A 17,713-nucleotide genomic window follows, 5' to 3' on the forward strand; every position below is an offset into this window, starting at 1 on the left:
ACAACCCTTCGTAACATCTACAAGGGGGAAAAGGATGCCACAATAACCGCAGCTAACAGATGTCCTTAAGATGAAGCATCAACAAATGATCTTCACAATCATCTGAAGTGCGTAACCGTTGATACGGCCACAAACATACTTGGCCCCAGCCGCAAGAAAAGTCGGAACGACTGATTTGATGATGAATGTAAGCTAGCAACGGAATGGAAGAATGCCGCATACCGAGTAATGCTGCATTCTCAAAGAACGCGGGCACGAGCGGAGACTTATCACGAACTCCGTCGAGCGGAGAAGCGACTTCACAGACGGAAAAAGGAAGCCTGAAAGAACCAACAGGTCTGTGAACTCGAAAACTACAAGGAGAAACCGCACCAGACGCGGAAGTCTTACCAACAAGTCAGTAAGATGAAGCCTTACACACCTCGATGTTCATGCTGCCGAGACAAAGAGAGAAATCTGATTTCCCACAGAATTGGCATATTGGAGCGATGGGTTGAGCACTTTGATGAACTACTGAACAATAAGAACATCGGCGAGTTGGAGGTTCCGCCAACTGAAGACAACGGACAAATGCTGCCACCACCAAAAATGCAGGAAACAGTCCGTGCAATTCATCGGCAAATCATAAGTTGACAGGAGCCGATGGAATTACAGTCGAATTGGTTAAATATGGAGGCGACCAATTACACCAAGTACTTCATCAGCTTATACTCAAGGTATGGGACAGCGAATCAATGCCTCACGACTGGCAAAGAGGCATTATCTGCCCCATATATAAAAAGGGGGATATCACGCAGTGCAACAATTATATATATAAGATATTCTCCTCTATCTTGCTGGGCCGGATAGCCCCATACGCCCAGAGCATCATCATTCCATACCAAAGAGCCTTCACTCCAGGCAAATCAGCAACAGATCAGATTTTCTCCGTGCGGCAAGCAATGGAAAAACTTTTGGAATATGGACATCAGTTGCACCATCTTTTCATTGACTTTTAAACCGCTTATGACAGCATAGCCAGGGTAAAACTGTGCAGGACCATGAGAGAATTCGGTATCCCGATGAAATTAATAAGACTGACTAAGCTAGCCCAGATAAAAGCAACATGATCACTCTCAAGACCATTCAACATCAACAACGGTCTAAGACAAGGGGATGCCCTATCATGCGCCCTCTTCAACCTGGCCCTGGCGAAAGTGATTCTCGATGCAGACGTAAATACGAGAGGCACCATCCTCTTCAAGTCCACCCAACTATTGGCCTACGCTGACGATATTGACATTATGGGAATAACAACCCGAGATGTATAGTCTACCTTCATTCAGATCGAGTAGGCGGCGCGAGATCTTAGCTGCACATTAATGAAGACAAGACGAAGTGCATGGTGGCAATGTCAACGCCAAAAACTGAAGAGCGAACAACATCAAATTGCACTGGTCAAACGAAAGCAATAAAGATAGGAGACTACGACTTTGAGATCGTTGAAAATTGTTCCTATCTACGGTCGAAATTCACAACCGATAACAGCTATGACGATGAATTCCGTGCACGGTTGTTGCAGCCAACAGAGCCTATTTCAGCGTACAAAAACTTTTTCGCTCGATGCGTCTCACCATAGGATCAAAGCTCGTACTTTACAAGACTATGATCTTGCCAGTCCTTATGTATTCCTCGGAGACTTGGGTTTTTAGCAAGAACAAAAAACAAACTCTTGGCCGCGTTCGAAAGAAGATCCCTGCGAAGAATTGTTGGCCCCCTACATGAGGATGGACGATTCTGTAGCCTACATAACGACGATATCTATGAGGGATATCATGACCGTCTGGTTGTGGAAAAACCCGGCTCAACAGGTTGCGGTGGATGGGTCACTTAATCCGTATGGATGAGGATGATCCAGCCCGGAAAATCTATAAGGGCAGCATCTATGGTTGAAGAAGACGAGGCAGACTCTTCCTGAGATGGAACGATGGCGAAGGTCAGGACGCCAGGCAGCTTTAAAGGATATTGAATTGGTGAACCTCGGCGCAAAACCGGGATGTCTGGAGTTCCTTGTTAAGGCAGACCTTGACCGGTTGTTCCGCCATTGATGATGAGGAGACTTACGTTTCGTTTAGGGGTCCGTAGACCAAAAAAATGGGAGAAAGTTTCTCTCCAGTTGATCCCGTCCGCCATTAGGCGAAGTCGGGACTTCCTCAATCTCAAAACAAAATTTATTGCGACTATGTTTTATTTTCATTATCATCAGACTTAATGCTGCGTAAATGGTATAGTAAGTCTATATAAGCGGAAAAACAGAAAGATGCATACAAACGTCCATGACAAACTGAGATTCAAGCCTTAGACACAAGATCTAGAAGTTAACCCCAATGAACTCGATCATCGTACCGTAATAATTCTTCAGTACTTTTAACAAGACTGTATTGGTTTCAGATTATATGGTATTATTATTATTGCTTAGGTGTGAAGTGGGTTTAATTATTTTTCGCCACAAAAACTTTGGATGTTGGCCTGCGGAATATTTTCTTCTTTTTCAAAATTTCTTTCGAGGATTCTATGGTTTCCAATGGACTGCTATTGATTCAATTCCGGGGCCAGGTGGTTTTTGGTTAGCTCTTTTTAATTTTTTCTCATAGTTAAGTCTTTCTTTCGACAGTGATCAGTTTGGAAGTTGCTCCTTTCAAGATACTTCCTTATTGGTTTTCATGTTGGTAGTCCCCAAATGTTTATGTATTTTATTCTTAACGACAAATGGTAATGATGTTTTGTTTAGGAACATATAACAAGGCACTCTTATATCTACGTAGAAAATTGATAATTTCACATTTTCTCTGACAATTTTCTCAAACTTGCTGCAGCACTTGAACATTTTTTGTCGAATTTTCGCGAAAAATATAAATGAATATATCATTTACACGAACCACACACGCTGAACATACCTAAGCTCATACACACACATTCATAACATTTATCTAAAAACATACTCATGATATAATAAATGGATCAACGCTTAAGTACTACCATGCCACCATGTCTTGCAAATTTATGCAACGCGAAATTCGTTCATGCCAACCTTCACTATGGGGTGACAACTTTGTCGTTGTTATCCTGCTGGAATAGCCTTTTGTTGTCTTATGAAAATCCTGCTTTGGAATTGTTGATTGTCGCGAACGCATGCTAGTACTTGAGGCTTACCTTCAGTTGGCTATATTGAACTATTTTTTGGACAATGCATTTTTACACTTATAAAAAAAAATCAATTAATTTCTTAATGAACAATTTTCAAAAGCCTATTAGTTTGGGACTGATTCGATCTGATATTATGCTGGAAACACGCTGTGGGGACAACAATGAAAGAAAAACAAAATGTTATTGTTGTTGGAAACAAGTTGAAATAAACACGATAGCTTCGGGTTTCGGTCATTTGGGCCCAATCAGCAAAGAAATACAGAGGTGCATTTTCTATTTTATTTTTTTTATTTTAGTTCTTCCCATTTGAATTTCTAATTAACTTTATTTTCATTGCTCATCATTCAAAGTTCAGTTAATTTGTAATTCATATTTTCATTCAACACTTTTGCATGTTACTTTAAGTTATTAAAAATGTTGTAAAATTCTTGTTGGCATGATGCTTATGCGCATTGTCCTCATTTTGGTCTGTGGAGGTATGTTAATTAAGCAAACATTCATTGGTGTAGCAACAAAAGAATGATGTTTCACTTTGTAGTTAAACATGTTGGTAAGCCTTCATTTACAATTGTTAGGTTGTTGCAAATGAATTGGCCGATTTGGTACTAAAATTTGAAATGACTGTAAAGCTTACAAAAAATTATTTAATTAATCAAAATAGGTGCCAGTCGATTCAAAACACTTCTTCCAGCGAGATGCAAGAGCATATATGCCAGCTTCATAAAAGTCCAATTTTCGGGTGTTGATAAACTCGTCGAAGGCAATTTTGATGACCTCTTCATTTCTGAATTGTTTTTCCGCCAAAAAATGATCCAAATACTTAAAAAAAGTGGTAGTTGGTTGGCGAAAGATCCGGTGAATATGGTGGATGAGGCAGAGTCTCATACTGGAATTCGTTCAACTTTTGAACCTTTGTTCTGGATACATGAGGTCGTGCATTGTCGTGAAGGAGTATCACACCATCTCTGTTGACTAATCCCGGCCGTTGAATACTCAATTTTTGGTGCATTTCCTCGAGTTGGGCACAGTATTTTTGTGCATTTATCGTTTCTCCAGGTGCCAAAAAGAATAGTAAACAAATCCAGCTGTAGACCACCAAATAGTCACCATTACCTTCCTACCTGGAGGCTCGGTTTCGGCATATGCTTCGGTGGCTTATCAGCATCTAGCCACTGTGCTGACCGGCGACGATTAACGTATAATATCCACTTTTCATCTCATGTCACTATTCTATGCAAAAAGACATCGCTTCTGTTGCGGGAGACTAAAAAACTGTAAATTCCCATTAAAAGGGCCTTGTTTGGCTCCGTAAGGGCATGCGAAACCCATTTGTCGAGCTTTTTCACCTTTCCAAGTTGTTGCAAGTGCCGAGAAACTGTCGAATAGTGTACGTCCAATCGATGGTCCTGGATGTCCACGTGGCTCACTTTGGGGTTTACTTCGCCTGGCCGGAATTTTTCGAACCACCATCGTATCAGCTCCAAATGCGCTATTAATGTTCCTGGTCGCCTCCGCTGCTTTACGACCGAGTTTGATATTTGTATATTATTTTGTATATTTTTCTTTATATACATGAATCTTTGACAATTTTTTGTTACAATCTTGACTTTTTCAAAAACTGCGCCCACACAAAAGGCGTGAGAAGGTTGAAATTTACTTACTTAACCTAGTTAAATATAACTTAACCTAAGTTATTTTAACTTAACCTCGCTTAATCTAACATAATTAATCCTTAATTAATATTTACAATAAGCACATTACATTTTCCTGTACTTAGCCTCTATCCACCCCTACCAGGCAAGGAGTTTCAAAAAGGGTGAGGATTTTGGGTCTAAGGGATGGACTCACGATTTGGCAGGGTCTTAAGAATGTGGCCAATGAGCAGGTTTTACCCTGTTGGTAGAGATGCCGAATTAATGGGTTGGGGTGGTACTCCGTTCTTTCGGAGAACCTTTCCATTAGTGTGAGCACGTATTCTCGAAGTGGTTTCACATTGGCTCGCCTATACACTTCGGCGTTTTTACCGATCTTTTTGGTCTTCCAATTGTATGAAAAGCCTGAGCAGTGTCTGAGGATTCGGCGTTCGAATGACTCACATTTTGTCATGGCATTGTTGGAGCACGAGATCCAAGTTGGTGCTCCATAACGGGTCTTATCAGAGTCTCATACAGAGTCAGTTTGGTTTTGGTGCTGAGACCTACTGTCTTGCGAAGAAGATAGTATATGCCACTGACTGCACCGCGTGCGTTGCTGATAGCGATCTGAAGGTGAGGACTCCTTGATTAAATGCACAGTTAGATACTAGACAGCTACCTCACTCCCCCTTGCCCCTCAAAGGGGGAAATCAGTGCGAGTACACGCGATTTCAAATTGTTTTGCTCTTGAGCATGAGCGAGATGTACCGAAAACCCGATCAGCTGTGTTTGACATACCGCCCGGACTTGCCAATGCATTGGTGAGATTGGCAAGTTTTTGCTTATGTATAAGTGAATACGTGAAACAACTTTTTGCTATATGGGTGAGCACGCCGTAGTACCAGAATAGCAAAAGCTCACCGATCTCTCTCTTACCAATACGATTTGACGAAGATTATGCCTTTTCCTTGTTTAGCGTCTCTGATGTGTACAGATAAGCTTCTGCAAGCACATTTGCAAGTGGGGTCATTTTTGTAAGGGTACTGCCTATAGTAGATCTACTGTGATTAAATGTAAGAGTACTTATAGTTCATTATCCAACACCAACAGCGCCAATTGGTGGTGGTTTGATACGGCAAAATCGCAACTAACTTCACTTGATTGCTAAATCGGCCATTTGATGTACAACAACCTAACATTTTACTATACTATCACCGCCCATGTTTAACATTACTACCACTCCAATTTCCAATTTCGAATGCCATTTTTATTGCTGTTAATGAATTATCGCTAAAAGAGGTATCATTTGTAATGACTCAGTCTTTTGTTGCTGGGGTCTAATGTTAATTAGACAATAGGTAAAATACCTTCTAAATGCGGAATACTACGGAGCATTTGTTGATGCTATACATTCGCATGATATGAATTGCATTTTTCCTAGCTGATAAGATTCATGTGTATTAAAATATACGAAATCAAATCCTTGCATCATTTCTATAAATTGTTATATATTTTTTCCATGATTCAGTCAACTGTTTTGAATGTGTGTGTCAGAATTTGTTTTGTGCATGTTGCATGGGGAATTTTCATATCAACCTGTAAAGTGTAAGCCCAAAACCATTATAAAATTTTCCAACCTTTTGCAAAAATGAATTTCAATGTCCATCGAAATATGGTGAATAATTTCTTTGTATAATTTGAATCTTTGTTAAATGTATCTAAAAGAAATCGAATACATTCTTGCCACGACAAGGAAAGCCTCAATAAGCTTCAGTCACTTTTAAATTAAAGCCTAAAACAGAGAAAATGTGTCGAATTGCAATATTTCTATAAACCTTACACCATTTCAATAGAATGAAAAGAACAGAGCGAAAATCATAATAGTAAATCCTAAATTCATTATCACTAGCCTATATTTTCATATATTTGTTGTTCTTATAAAAACGGTTAAAAATTATTATTGCAGGATATTTCACTGGGCTTACTTCGATCCGACTACTTGGCACATATTCTCGATGATAATAAAATAAAGCAGGTGGAAATCAACACATTTGCTTCTAGTTTTGGTGGCATTTCCACTTATATGAAAGCATTTCATAGGTACACATTAAAATTATGTGTTTTTTGTGAGGTGTGTTTCGTTGTATGCTATGCTTATATGCCTCCTGACTATCACAATATTTCTTTTTCAAGTTTGCTATAAGAATGCTAGCGACGCTTTTAATTCGCATCAATTGGCTGAAAACAATTATTTGATTGATTGCATAGCTTGAATTGAGAAATAATAACATTGCATAGACGAAACGCACCAATGGTGATATAATTATGGACAAATTTAGTAGCTACCGAGTGTGGTTTTCAACAAAATATTTATATGATGTATTATTTTCTTTTTATAGTATTTGATCTCTTTACGAATATGCTGTGTATCTGATTGTGGGTTGGATATGTGTGCATGCTTATGTTATTTCCCTTATGAACTTAAGACAAACAATCTCCGAAATATCAGAAAGATATATATTCGTTACGATAAAAGTTGTGTATCAAATTTCAGGCTAGCTTCCTACTTAAAATACCTTGAATTTAGTAAATAACAGAACTCAAGAATTGCTCTATATTCATTGAAACTCCCATTCTTTATAAAATGTAGCAGTCATTGTATAATATTGTTTATACCTAAGTTCAAAATGGGTTCCAGAAAATATACCTTCTATTTTTTTGTCCCTTGAGTCAGTTAAAAACAAGAAGGTATTCATCATCAACGGCGCACCAACCGGTATCCGGTCTAGGCCTGCTTTAATAAGGAACTAAAGACATCCCGCTTTTGCGCCGAAGTCCACCAATTCAATATCCCTAAAAGCTGTCTGGCGTCCTGATCTACGTCATCGCTCCATCCCAGGCAGGGTCTGCCTCGTCTTCTTTTTCAATCATAGATATTGCCCTTATAGACTTTCCGGGCTGGATCATCCTCATCCATACGGATTAAGTGTCCCGCCCACCATAACCTATTGAGCCGGACTTTATCCACAACTTGACGGTTATGGTATCGCTCATAAATTTCGTCGTTATGTAAGCTACGGAATCATCCATCCTCATGTAGAGGGCCAAAAATTATTTGGAGTATTCTTCCCTCGAACATGGCCATGAGTTCGCAATTTTTCTTGCTAAGAACCCAAGTTTCCGAGGAATACATGAGGACTGGCAAGATCATTGTCTTGTACAGTGAGCGCTTTGACCCTGTAGTGAGACGTATCGAGCTGAACAGTTTTTTTAAGCTGAAATAGGCTCTGTTGACTGCCAACAACCGTGCGCGAATTTCATCGTCGTAGCTGTTATCGGTATTTTCGACTCTAGATAGGAGAAATTATAACGGTCTCAAAGTTGTAGTCTCCTATCTTTATTCTTCCCGTTTGATCAGTGCGGTTTGATGTTGTTGGTTGGTTTTTGGTGCTGACGTTGCCACCATAGACTTTGTCTTGCCTTCATTGATGTGCAGCCCAAGATCTCGCGCCCATCATCGCTTGCTCGATCTGGATGAAGGCAGTTTGTATGTCTCGGATCGTTCTTCCCATGATGACGATATCGTCAGCATGGGCCAGTAGTTGGGTGGACTTAAAGAGGATCGTACCTCTCGCATTTACCTCAGCATCACGGATCACTTTCTCGAGGGCCAGGTTAAAGAGGACGCATGATAGGGCATCCCCCTATCGTAGATCGTCGTTGATGTCGAATAGTCTTGAGAGTGATCCTGCTGCTTTTATCTGGCCTCGCACATTGGTCAGGGTCAGCCTAGTCAGTCTTATTAGTTTCGTCGGGATACTGAATTCTCTCATGGCCGTGTACAGTTTTACCCTGGCTATGGTATCATAGGCGGCTTTAAAGTCGATGAATAGGTGATGCAACTGTTGTCCATATTCCAACAGTTTTTCCATCGCTAGCCGCAGAGAGAAAATCTGATCTGTTGCTGATTTGCCTGGAGTGAAGACTCTTTGGTATGGGCCAATGATCTTCTGGCCGTATGGGGCTATCCAGCGTAGCAAGATAGCGGAGAATATCTTATAGATTGTACTCAGCAACGTGATACCTCTATAATTGCTGTACTATATGATATCCCCCTTTTTATGTATGAGACAGATAATGCCTCTTTGCCAGTCGTCAGGCATTGATTCGCTGTCCCATACCTTGAGTATAAGTTGATGAACTACTTGGTGTAATTGGTCGCTTCCATATTTAATCAATTCGAATGTAATTCCATCGGTTCCTGGGGACTTATGGTTTTTAAGCCGATGAATTGCACGGGCTGTTTCTTCTGTACTTGGTGGTGGCAGTATTTGTTCGTCGTCTTCAGTTGGCTGGACCTGCTCCGAGTACTTTTCTCTGTTGGTTCTCCCAGGCTTCTTTTTTCCGTCTGTGAAGTCGCTTCTCCGCTCACCGGAGTTCGTGATAAGTTTCCGCGCGTGCCCACGTCCTTTGAGAATGCAACATTACTCGATATGCAGCATTCATCATTCATCAAGGCTGAGAGGTGGCGGCGTTCGATCGTCACATGGTCAATTTGGTTGAAAATGGTCCCGTCTGGAGAGGCCCACGCTTGTAGACCGCTTTCCGCGCAAACCAGGTACTTCCAACAACCATTTCGTGTGACACTGCTAATTGAATAATCCGCAGTCCGTTATCATTTGTATTTTGATGTAAGCTATGGGAGCCAACGTATCGCCTGAATACGGGCTCCGTCTCTACTTGTATGATTTTGATATCATACTTGGGACTTCGAGGGTCCGCTCAACTGCCTCGTAGAAAGTATCCTTCTCCGACTCTGCAGTCTGTTCTGTAGGGGTGTGAACGTTAATGAGGCTTATATTTCTAAATTTGCCTCGCAAACGCAGAGTGCATAGCCTTTCGCTTATGTTTTCAAAGCCGATAACAGCAGGTTCCATTTTTTGACTGACTAAGAAACCTACTCCGAGCACATGGTTTACTGGATGGCCGCTATAATATATGGTGTAGTGACTCTTCTCCAGGAAACCGGTTCCTGTCCAACGCATCTCCTGTAACGCTGTTACATCAGCCCTAAATTGGGACAGGGTGTTAACTGGCCGCTTAGCAGCTTCATCTCTGTACAGGGAGCGTACGTTCCATGAGAAAATGCGCAAATCATTATTCCGTTGTCGTTGCCGGGTTCGTTGTTGCATAATCCGTCCAGTCCGAGGCCCCTGTTGTGGCTTCGTAACAAGTTGTTTTCCGCGTAGGGTTGTCAGCCCTACCCAACCCCCAATGTGGAGGAGATTAAGGCAACATTTGTGGCATATGGACATATTTCTTGGTCGTTCAAATTATAGTGAATCTCCTATCATTCAGTCAGTAATGAAACTGGAAAATTTAACTAGATCAAATAAATAAATTTCTCCTTGGTACATAGAAATATTCAAAACAAGCGGAATTCGTCGCAGAATTAAAGACATATGGGATAATTTTTAAAATTCCTGAAAATGAATTTCGCTTCTCCATTCCTATCATCACATCTTATCTCATCTTAAATTATGGTAAGTGTATCGACCGAGTCTACCTCCAAGCTCTATACTAAATACTTTATAACCCCCTACTTATTCCTTGCGCTTTATATTCGAATCATGGAATATTACAATAACATAGATCATAATGTGAAGCATGATATTGGAAAGTTTGACGAAAACCATATCATTATTAACAAATTATCCGTTGTGTGTAAATTTACTGTAACCAAAGACATAGAATTTTAACATTACACCAAAGTGAATAGTGTAACATACTTTGTGTAAATATACTAAGAGCCACGTACAAATGGGACTGTCGTACATGCAAATATTTTATAAAAGTAATACCCCCAAACCGGGAAGTCATAACTTGTTAGCACTGATGAACGGAACAAGTGGTTCCCGAAATATCGGATTTGCAAGAATAAATATTTACACTAACGAAAAAGAAACAAGTTTTTATTATTTCAAAAGGATTTGTATCGTGACTAAATGCCAGATACCAGTCGACTCAGCTGTGAATGAGTATTTGATCAGGATAATAATAACGGTCGAGCGTAGTGCTGACGATATTTGCCTTCTACAATGTACTGTATTGTACCGTTACGGTCCTGAATCTTCTTCTTTTTCTTCAGCCTTTGTCCCGTTCACAAGCGGGGTCGGCTCGTCATGATCGGTTTCGCCATTTGGCTCTATAAAATGCCTGATCTGGATGCAATCTCGAGGCTTTTAAATCCCCATCCAGCGTATCAAGCCACCGTTGTTTCGGCCTGCCTTTTGGTCGTTTACCAACGACTTCGAGGTTCAGACCAATCTTGGCAAGTGAATTCTCGTTAACGCGAATCGCGTCACCGAAGACGCCTCTCTAGAAATTTTTCCACGATCGGTGCAACCCTATAACGATCGCGGATATCCTCATTTCGGATGTGATCAAAATGTGTCACGTCACTAGTCCAACGCAACATCTTCATCTCCATAACCACAAGACGCTGTCCATTGTCTTTTATAGTCGGCCAACACTCAGAACCATAGAGGCCGACAGGAAGGACGACATTGCGGTAAATTTTTGATTTGAGACGTTCGTTGATACGTCGATCACAAAGAACACTAGTTGTAGAACGCCACTTCATCCAGGTTGGGTTAAAGCGTGAAGCAATTTCGTAACGCAGTTCTCCATTCGCTGATAGCGTATTTAAGTCGCTCAGTTCTGGACATATCACTGCCGCTGACGGTGATTGTGCCTGTTTCATGGGGATCGGTCGTCAAAAATTCGGTTTTGTTTAGATTCAATCTGAGACCGTGTTGCATTAGGCGATCATTCCATTTTTGGACAAGTTGCTCGAGATCATTTTTGCTATTGGATGCTAGGAAAACATCATCTCCATAAAGCAGTGTACAGGGCGCTGAACGTTGGATGTCCCGTGTGACGGTGTCCAAAAAAGGTAGAGGCGTTTCTTTTCACGGACCTTCATTTCAACATCATCATTTCAAAGCCAAGTATCTCGGTTGATGTACCGCTTACTTGGCTTGGTGACCCCGAGGGTTGCAGAGGCCGCTTTATGAATCATTATTTGATTCCACGATTCTTCGACAGTCATAATGGTTGGTAATCACGTAAGTGAGTTAATTTCTTCTCTCTTCTCGCGAAATCGCCACCATTTAATGCGCCGCGGGCCAGTGCATTCCTCAGGCTGTTTTATCGGTGGCTTAATTCGCAGGACGGCAATCAACGGCCGATGTTGAGGTGCGATGGTCTCATAGGGAACGGCTTTGCAATCAGTGACAGTGGTAAAATGTCGGCGTCTTATGAGAATATAGTCGATTTGCACTATAAAATGTAAGAAGATGAGACAATCGTTTGATGAACCATGCATTCATAAGTACAAGGTCATACGTGTCCGCAAAATCGATTATACGCTCGCCACCTTCATTGCGCGCTTCGAAATACTTTCCCCCATGGCACCTATTACCGTCTGCCTTTTCACCCACATGACCATTAAGGTCGCCGGCAATGATGATATAGTCGTCAGCAGGCACGTGACAAGTCTTTTCATCGAGAAGTTGCCAGAAGGCATCTTTCTCGGCATCAAGTCGACCTTTCTGTGGTGCGTACGCAATGAAGAAGTGAATGGTGCGATCAGCTCATATAATGAGTGAGCTTCATCAGCCGATCATCAAATCGTTCGACTTCTTTAATGGCGTGACGGGAACCCTCTGAGATTGCAATGCCAACACCATATTGAGCGTATGGGCTGCCAAAAGAGAAGTTTATAGCCATTTCTGAAGGGGTCTTGCGAGTTCCTCGGTCTTTCCAGTTACGGTGCCAACAATTAGCGTGCAGACACATATTTGTTTTGCTCGGACTAACTTGCTTACGTCCTGACGCCGCCCATGCGTCAAGAACCCTTGCCCATTTCTCGACAGGACCGGAGCCCGTCCTGTCGCGTCGACTGAGGTGACGCCCTAGCATTTTTCCGAGGCTTATGACCCAACCCGATCATCTTGTTTTTAACGACATTATATGCATTTTCTTGGTTGGCCTGCCAGGACCTGTCACCAAGAGAGATCAGGCAGGATTTAGCATAGTGGAATAACTTCAACTATACTCTATTTATCTCTTTCCCTGATCTCAGCATTTTATTTTTGTTTTACTGAGGATAGTACAAAGTACGTTGCCTCAAACCCTCCTCCTTTACCAGGGCTTGGAACCAGCATACTATGTTAATAATATGGTCTGTACACTAAAATATGGGAGTCAATCACTCCTGGAAATCAGAGCAGTCCGCCCTCAAGTGGGAGGTGACTTCGGACCAGTTCATATCCTCAAACAAAATATTTGAATAAAATCCAAACAGAATATTTATGTTGTCGTCTGGAAAATGCCTACAAGATATTTTTTCCAACTGTATATTGTAACCTAACTTTTAAAACTATGAAATGCGATGTATTGTTTTTGAAATTTGGCTTATACAATATCGCATGGGATGTCTGCAAATATGTTTTCCAGTTTTAATAAAGATTAAACAATTTTTTTCAAGCTTCTAACTAAAATGATTATAATAAATAAACCAATATGAATAAGCTGCATGATAAAAGCGCTTCTTGCTTTACAACGTTTATTTTGAAATTTCAGTTTTGCTTCCAAATAATACGTTTATTTTAACAGCTTCTTAATATTTTCCTTTTATTTTATGAAATTAAAAAAAAATTAACTCAAATCGATTATAACGCAAATAAATATTCTTCCCACCGTATAGATATGTTTTACAAGAATTGGATCAAGGCTCTAAATTGAAAGATGTATGTATAAATGGTGTTCCTAAAACTGTTTAATATACTTGAAGCATCGATATCTAATCATCCCAATCTTTCAGCTTCCTGAAAACAATGCCCTTTCAGGAATATGTGCTGCTATGGCCCGTGCTTGGGAAGTTGCTTCAAATCCGGCTGGAGTTATTTTATTTGTTATCGAAGATGTCTCTTACAATATTTGTGATCAGGTAAGAATAATAATACATATATTTACTTTTTTTTTTAAATAATTGAGTATCTAAGTGTTTGGTTGTATTATTGCTGGAGGATGGTGGAAAATTTTTTTTGACCGTTGCTAAACTCAATTGTTTAGATCAGCAGATATTCTGCAGAATCCAAACTAGGAACTTTGTTTTTAAATTTTTAAACATATTTTATATGAAAAATCTATGATTCTTTACTGAGAAATAATATCATGCAAAATTCCACCATTATGAGGTTCATAGATTTCGATCCTTTTAACAAAACTTTGAAACAGAATTCTGTCTGATTGTAGCTCTTTTTTTGCTGTTCAAGCCTTCTATTTTCGCTGGAGCCCCCAAGTTTCCCACATTCACATTACCCTAATTAGACTATAAAAATTAATTACCATGTCTTCATAGTGGATTTTGGCAACATTTTGGGGATGGGGAATGGAAGGAGCACCTTAATTGGCAAGCACGATTGTGGAACGTATGTTTTTGGGCATGGAGATGTTCTATTGAAGTATACCCCCATGAACTTACCATTAATAATAACCGACGATCCAGCAATTTAATCTATAAATCAATCTACATCAATCGTAACTTTACACTAGGAGGTAATGTAATCAGCATTGCGCTTGCTATTAGAGGACCCCGTAATTTGAGTTCTTTGAGTTCTCTCAGCCGCGAAAAGAAAGGGTAAAGAAATAATATATTCTTCGTCAATTCTGAGCACAATCCAGTCCAAATCCAGTGGCTTTCATGTAGTATAAGGATGGTGGAATGCCTCTCGAGACTTCATTCTCAACTAGAAAAACAAATTTTAACTAGTCCACGAACCAGCACGAACCTTTCTGAAGCCCTTTTTAACCAGTAATTCATTACATATATATATATGTTTGTCATTTACCCCTGGTGGGACATAGACCGTCAACCATGTCTACGCGTCATTGCTTCAACTCCTTTCAGCACTTTCCGAGACGTCCCCTCCATTGTTCTTCGCCAAGTGCTCTTAGGGCGACCCGCTAGTCGACCATCCTGGGAGAGTAAGTTCCACTGCATGGCGTAACCACCTATCCATTGCCACTTTCGTTTTCTGATCAGACTGTCCACGGATAACTGGCCTATTCTTTGTTCGAAATAGTATCAGGCGAGCGTACCCCGATGACAAATCGCAGAAAGTGTTGACATAGGCTTGGAGCTTTTGAGTAACGGTGGGGGTCACTTTCCCGGTACTACTCCCATATAGCAACACAGAAAGAACATTAGCAGAGAACAATCTCAATTCGATCTTGGCGTTGAGATAACTACATTTCCAAATTCTAGAAAAGGCATCGATAGCGGATCTAGTGCTGTTAATTCGTCGAACGACATCCAATCCGGTCCACCATGGACAGAAAGCATACTTCCTAGATATGTAAATTGATCAACGCCTTCAATGCTCTGCCCATTAATGCAGATAGGGAAAGTGCCATAATCCGTCACTCAGTCCGTCGCTACTTGCCTCTCTTTCCAAATTCAGGGTCATTTTGCCAAGGTCTATGACCCGGTGAGAGAGCAAGCAGATGTAATCAACATAGTCGAGGTGTTTGAGGAAAGATGTCATAGTCCATTGAATGCTTCCACATCCTTCGGACAAGGCAGCAAGTGACGTCATCAATAATAAGAAGATACAATATCGGTTTGGACCTGTAATTCCTCTGAGATTTTACCTCGATGTAGCACGTGGTATTTTGCACCATCATATGTCGCCCTAAAATAGCTATTAGTTTCCCCGGAGCGCCCTCCTGCGTAGGACACACTTCCTGTTCACGCTCTTAAAGCGAAGATCTAAACTCTGTAATAAAATCATCCGCAGGGTTTTGATGTGGTGGATGCTGGACGACCCAGATCGAAAACCAGCCTGCTCTCGGTTGATTGAGCTTTCGAGATGTTCCTTGATGCGTTCCAGGTTTATTTGAGCTATTATCTTTGCAACGGTAGGAAGCACACACCTTCTTCCATTCTCTCGAGCCATAAAGAGCCATAAGGGAGAAGAGAAGAAAGTTTTTTCTTAATTATTTGACCAAACTTTTTCCAGGCGATCCTCCTGGGATCTCTGAAGGGTTTGGAGACCTGGCCGGCGAGATCTAGACTAAAAAGCATCCAACTGTGATCTGAGAAGGATCTCTGGTCAGACACTCTCCAGTTCTCCACCTTAAGAATGCCGTTATCGGAACACTTTTACCTTTGCGTTCCTGACTCCGAACGGCACTTTATAGTCTTCCTTTTCCAGTGCCTCCAAGCACCCTCCGTTTATACGGAGTAGAAAAGGTTTGTCTGGAGTTTCTCCTCCTTGATAACAACCCAGCCGTCCATGGGAATCCTGGGGTTTGGGAGGCACAAGGATTGGACGAGTTTGTCCTTATCCATGCGGATCTTCGGCAATCAGATGCGAGCGACCGGTTTCCTGGGAATCTCGTCGTAGGGGATGACATTGAGCTTTACGGCCTCCCAGGCGTCGTTGATCTTAGCAACGTACGACCCGACAAAGTCCCTGGAGAATTGGTCCCCGCAAACTATAACGTGGAACCCACGGACCATCTGAGGGGAATCAAAGCAGGGGAAGGATCCCGTGTGTTTGTTTTCGGCGTCCAGGAGATGCTCAATGACCATCTTCCACAGCCTGACCTTAACACTGGTCCACACCTCCGGCGCTAGTTTGCCGCTAGCGGAATTACCATCCGCCAGCGCCACACCTCCTGGCCACGTCGCGGAAAGGTTTCGCAGTTCGTGGCTCGTCGCCTGACTGTTGCTGCGTACTTTTCTTCAGATGTTGCTTAGCGTCCGAGCTCTTGCTCACTCTGCTCCGCTTGTGATCTTGCGCGACTTCGTCTTGAGATCGATTGCATTTCAGAGTGATGGGCTTCGCCTTCTGCTTGTCTGCCAGGCGTTTGCTGTTGTATTCCTCAACAATTACTTGATATTTAGCAAGGTCTTTTTAATCTCGCTCGTTAACAGTACCGATCTCCTCTTTCTTAGTAATCTTGCTGAGAATATGCATGGCCTTCTGGTATTCGGTTTCCGGTGACCGACGTTCTTGTCGGTATTTACTTTTGAGGAATTCCCCGAAGTCGAGGGTTTCGGGTTAGGAGTACTATGTCTGGTACTCGCTACACCCTGTGGTTGATTTCAATACAGCGACGCTACGGCTGGCACCGAGGGTACTGCTATCGACGGCTACTGTCTCCTGGATGCCAGCAGCTCCTCTTCCAATGATGCGCCTGACATGACCCCTTCTTCTTTTATCGTCGGTTTATTATTATAATTATTATTATTATTTAAAATTGAGTCCATGTCTTAGTCTCACGAATAGTCCGGGAAGAACAAGGTAAGGGTCTTATTTGAAACTGAAGATGTCCAAGGTGTTCAGAGTTCGCACACTAAAGACCAAGCTTCCCTTTGGCCATGCCCTATTAGCACCTTCTTCAGTGCAGGGAGGACGATCCTCGAACTGTTTCTTCGGCTCATCCCTCCGCCAGATCTACTACAGGTCGTGTGAGGACTTGCCGATTTATGCTACTTTAACCTGAAGCATAATCAAACCAGGCCACGGCAGTCAATAGTACCCGAAGAATTGAGGAAGCGGATCAACGAACGAAAGAAATCAGCGGTCAATAGTACCTTCAATTTCTTTCGTTCGTTGACTCGCTTCCTCGATTCTGCCGTCAACCTGATCTTGTGACGCCCTTTCGAGACGTGACCGACAACCTACGTAGCACCTCTTACCATTATAGTTACGGTCGCCGAGACCGTGTTTCCCAATCAAATGCTCTTAGAAAACATCCTACTCCACTATATCGGAATATTAGTTCGCACCAGTGTATGCTACGAGAAACCGACTCCC

General features: G+C 41.7%; 1 protein-coding gene across 2 annotated transcripts in view; it reads left to right on the forward strand.

Annotated features, from left to right (window-relative positions):
• LOC119657481 (glutathione synthetase-like) overlaps positions 1-17,713 on the forward strand; it is a 31,292-nt gene that overhangs the window by 11,286 nt on the left and 2,293 nt on the right. The window contains exons 3-5 of one of the 2 annotated variants that reach the window (XM_038064402.1): positions 3,287-3,450; positions 13,591-13,633; positions 13,708-13,833. In XM_038064402.1, coding sequence (XP_037920330.1) covers positions 3,287-3,450; positions 13,591-13,633; positions 13,708-13,833 — 333 coding nt within the window. Of the gene's footprint in view, positions 1-3,286; positions 3,451-6,786; positions 6,921-13,590; positions 13,634-13,707; positions 13,834-17,713 lie in introns of both variants that reach the window. The other variant, XM_038064403.1, reaches the window with a different exon arrangement.

Source organism: Hermetia illucens, chromosome 5, assembly GCF_905115235.1.
Source record: "Hermetia illucens chromosome 5, iHerIll2.2.curated.20191125, whole genome shotgun sequence".
NCBI classification, from domain to species: domain Eukaryota; kingdom Metazoa; phylum Arthropoda; class Insecta; order Diptera; family Stratiomyidae; genus Hermetia; species Hermetia illucens.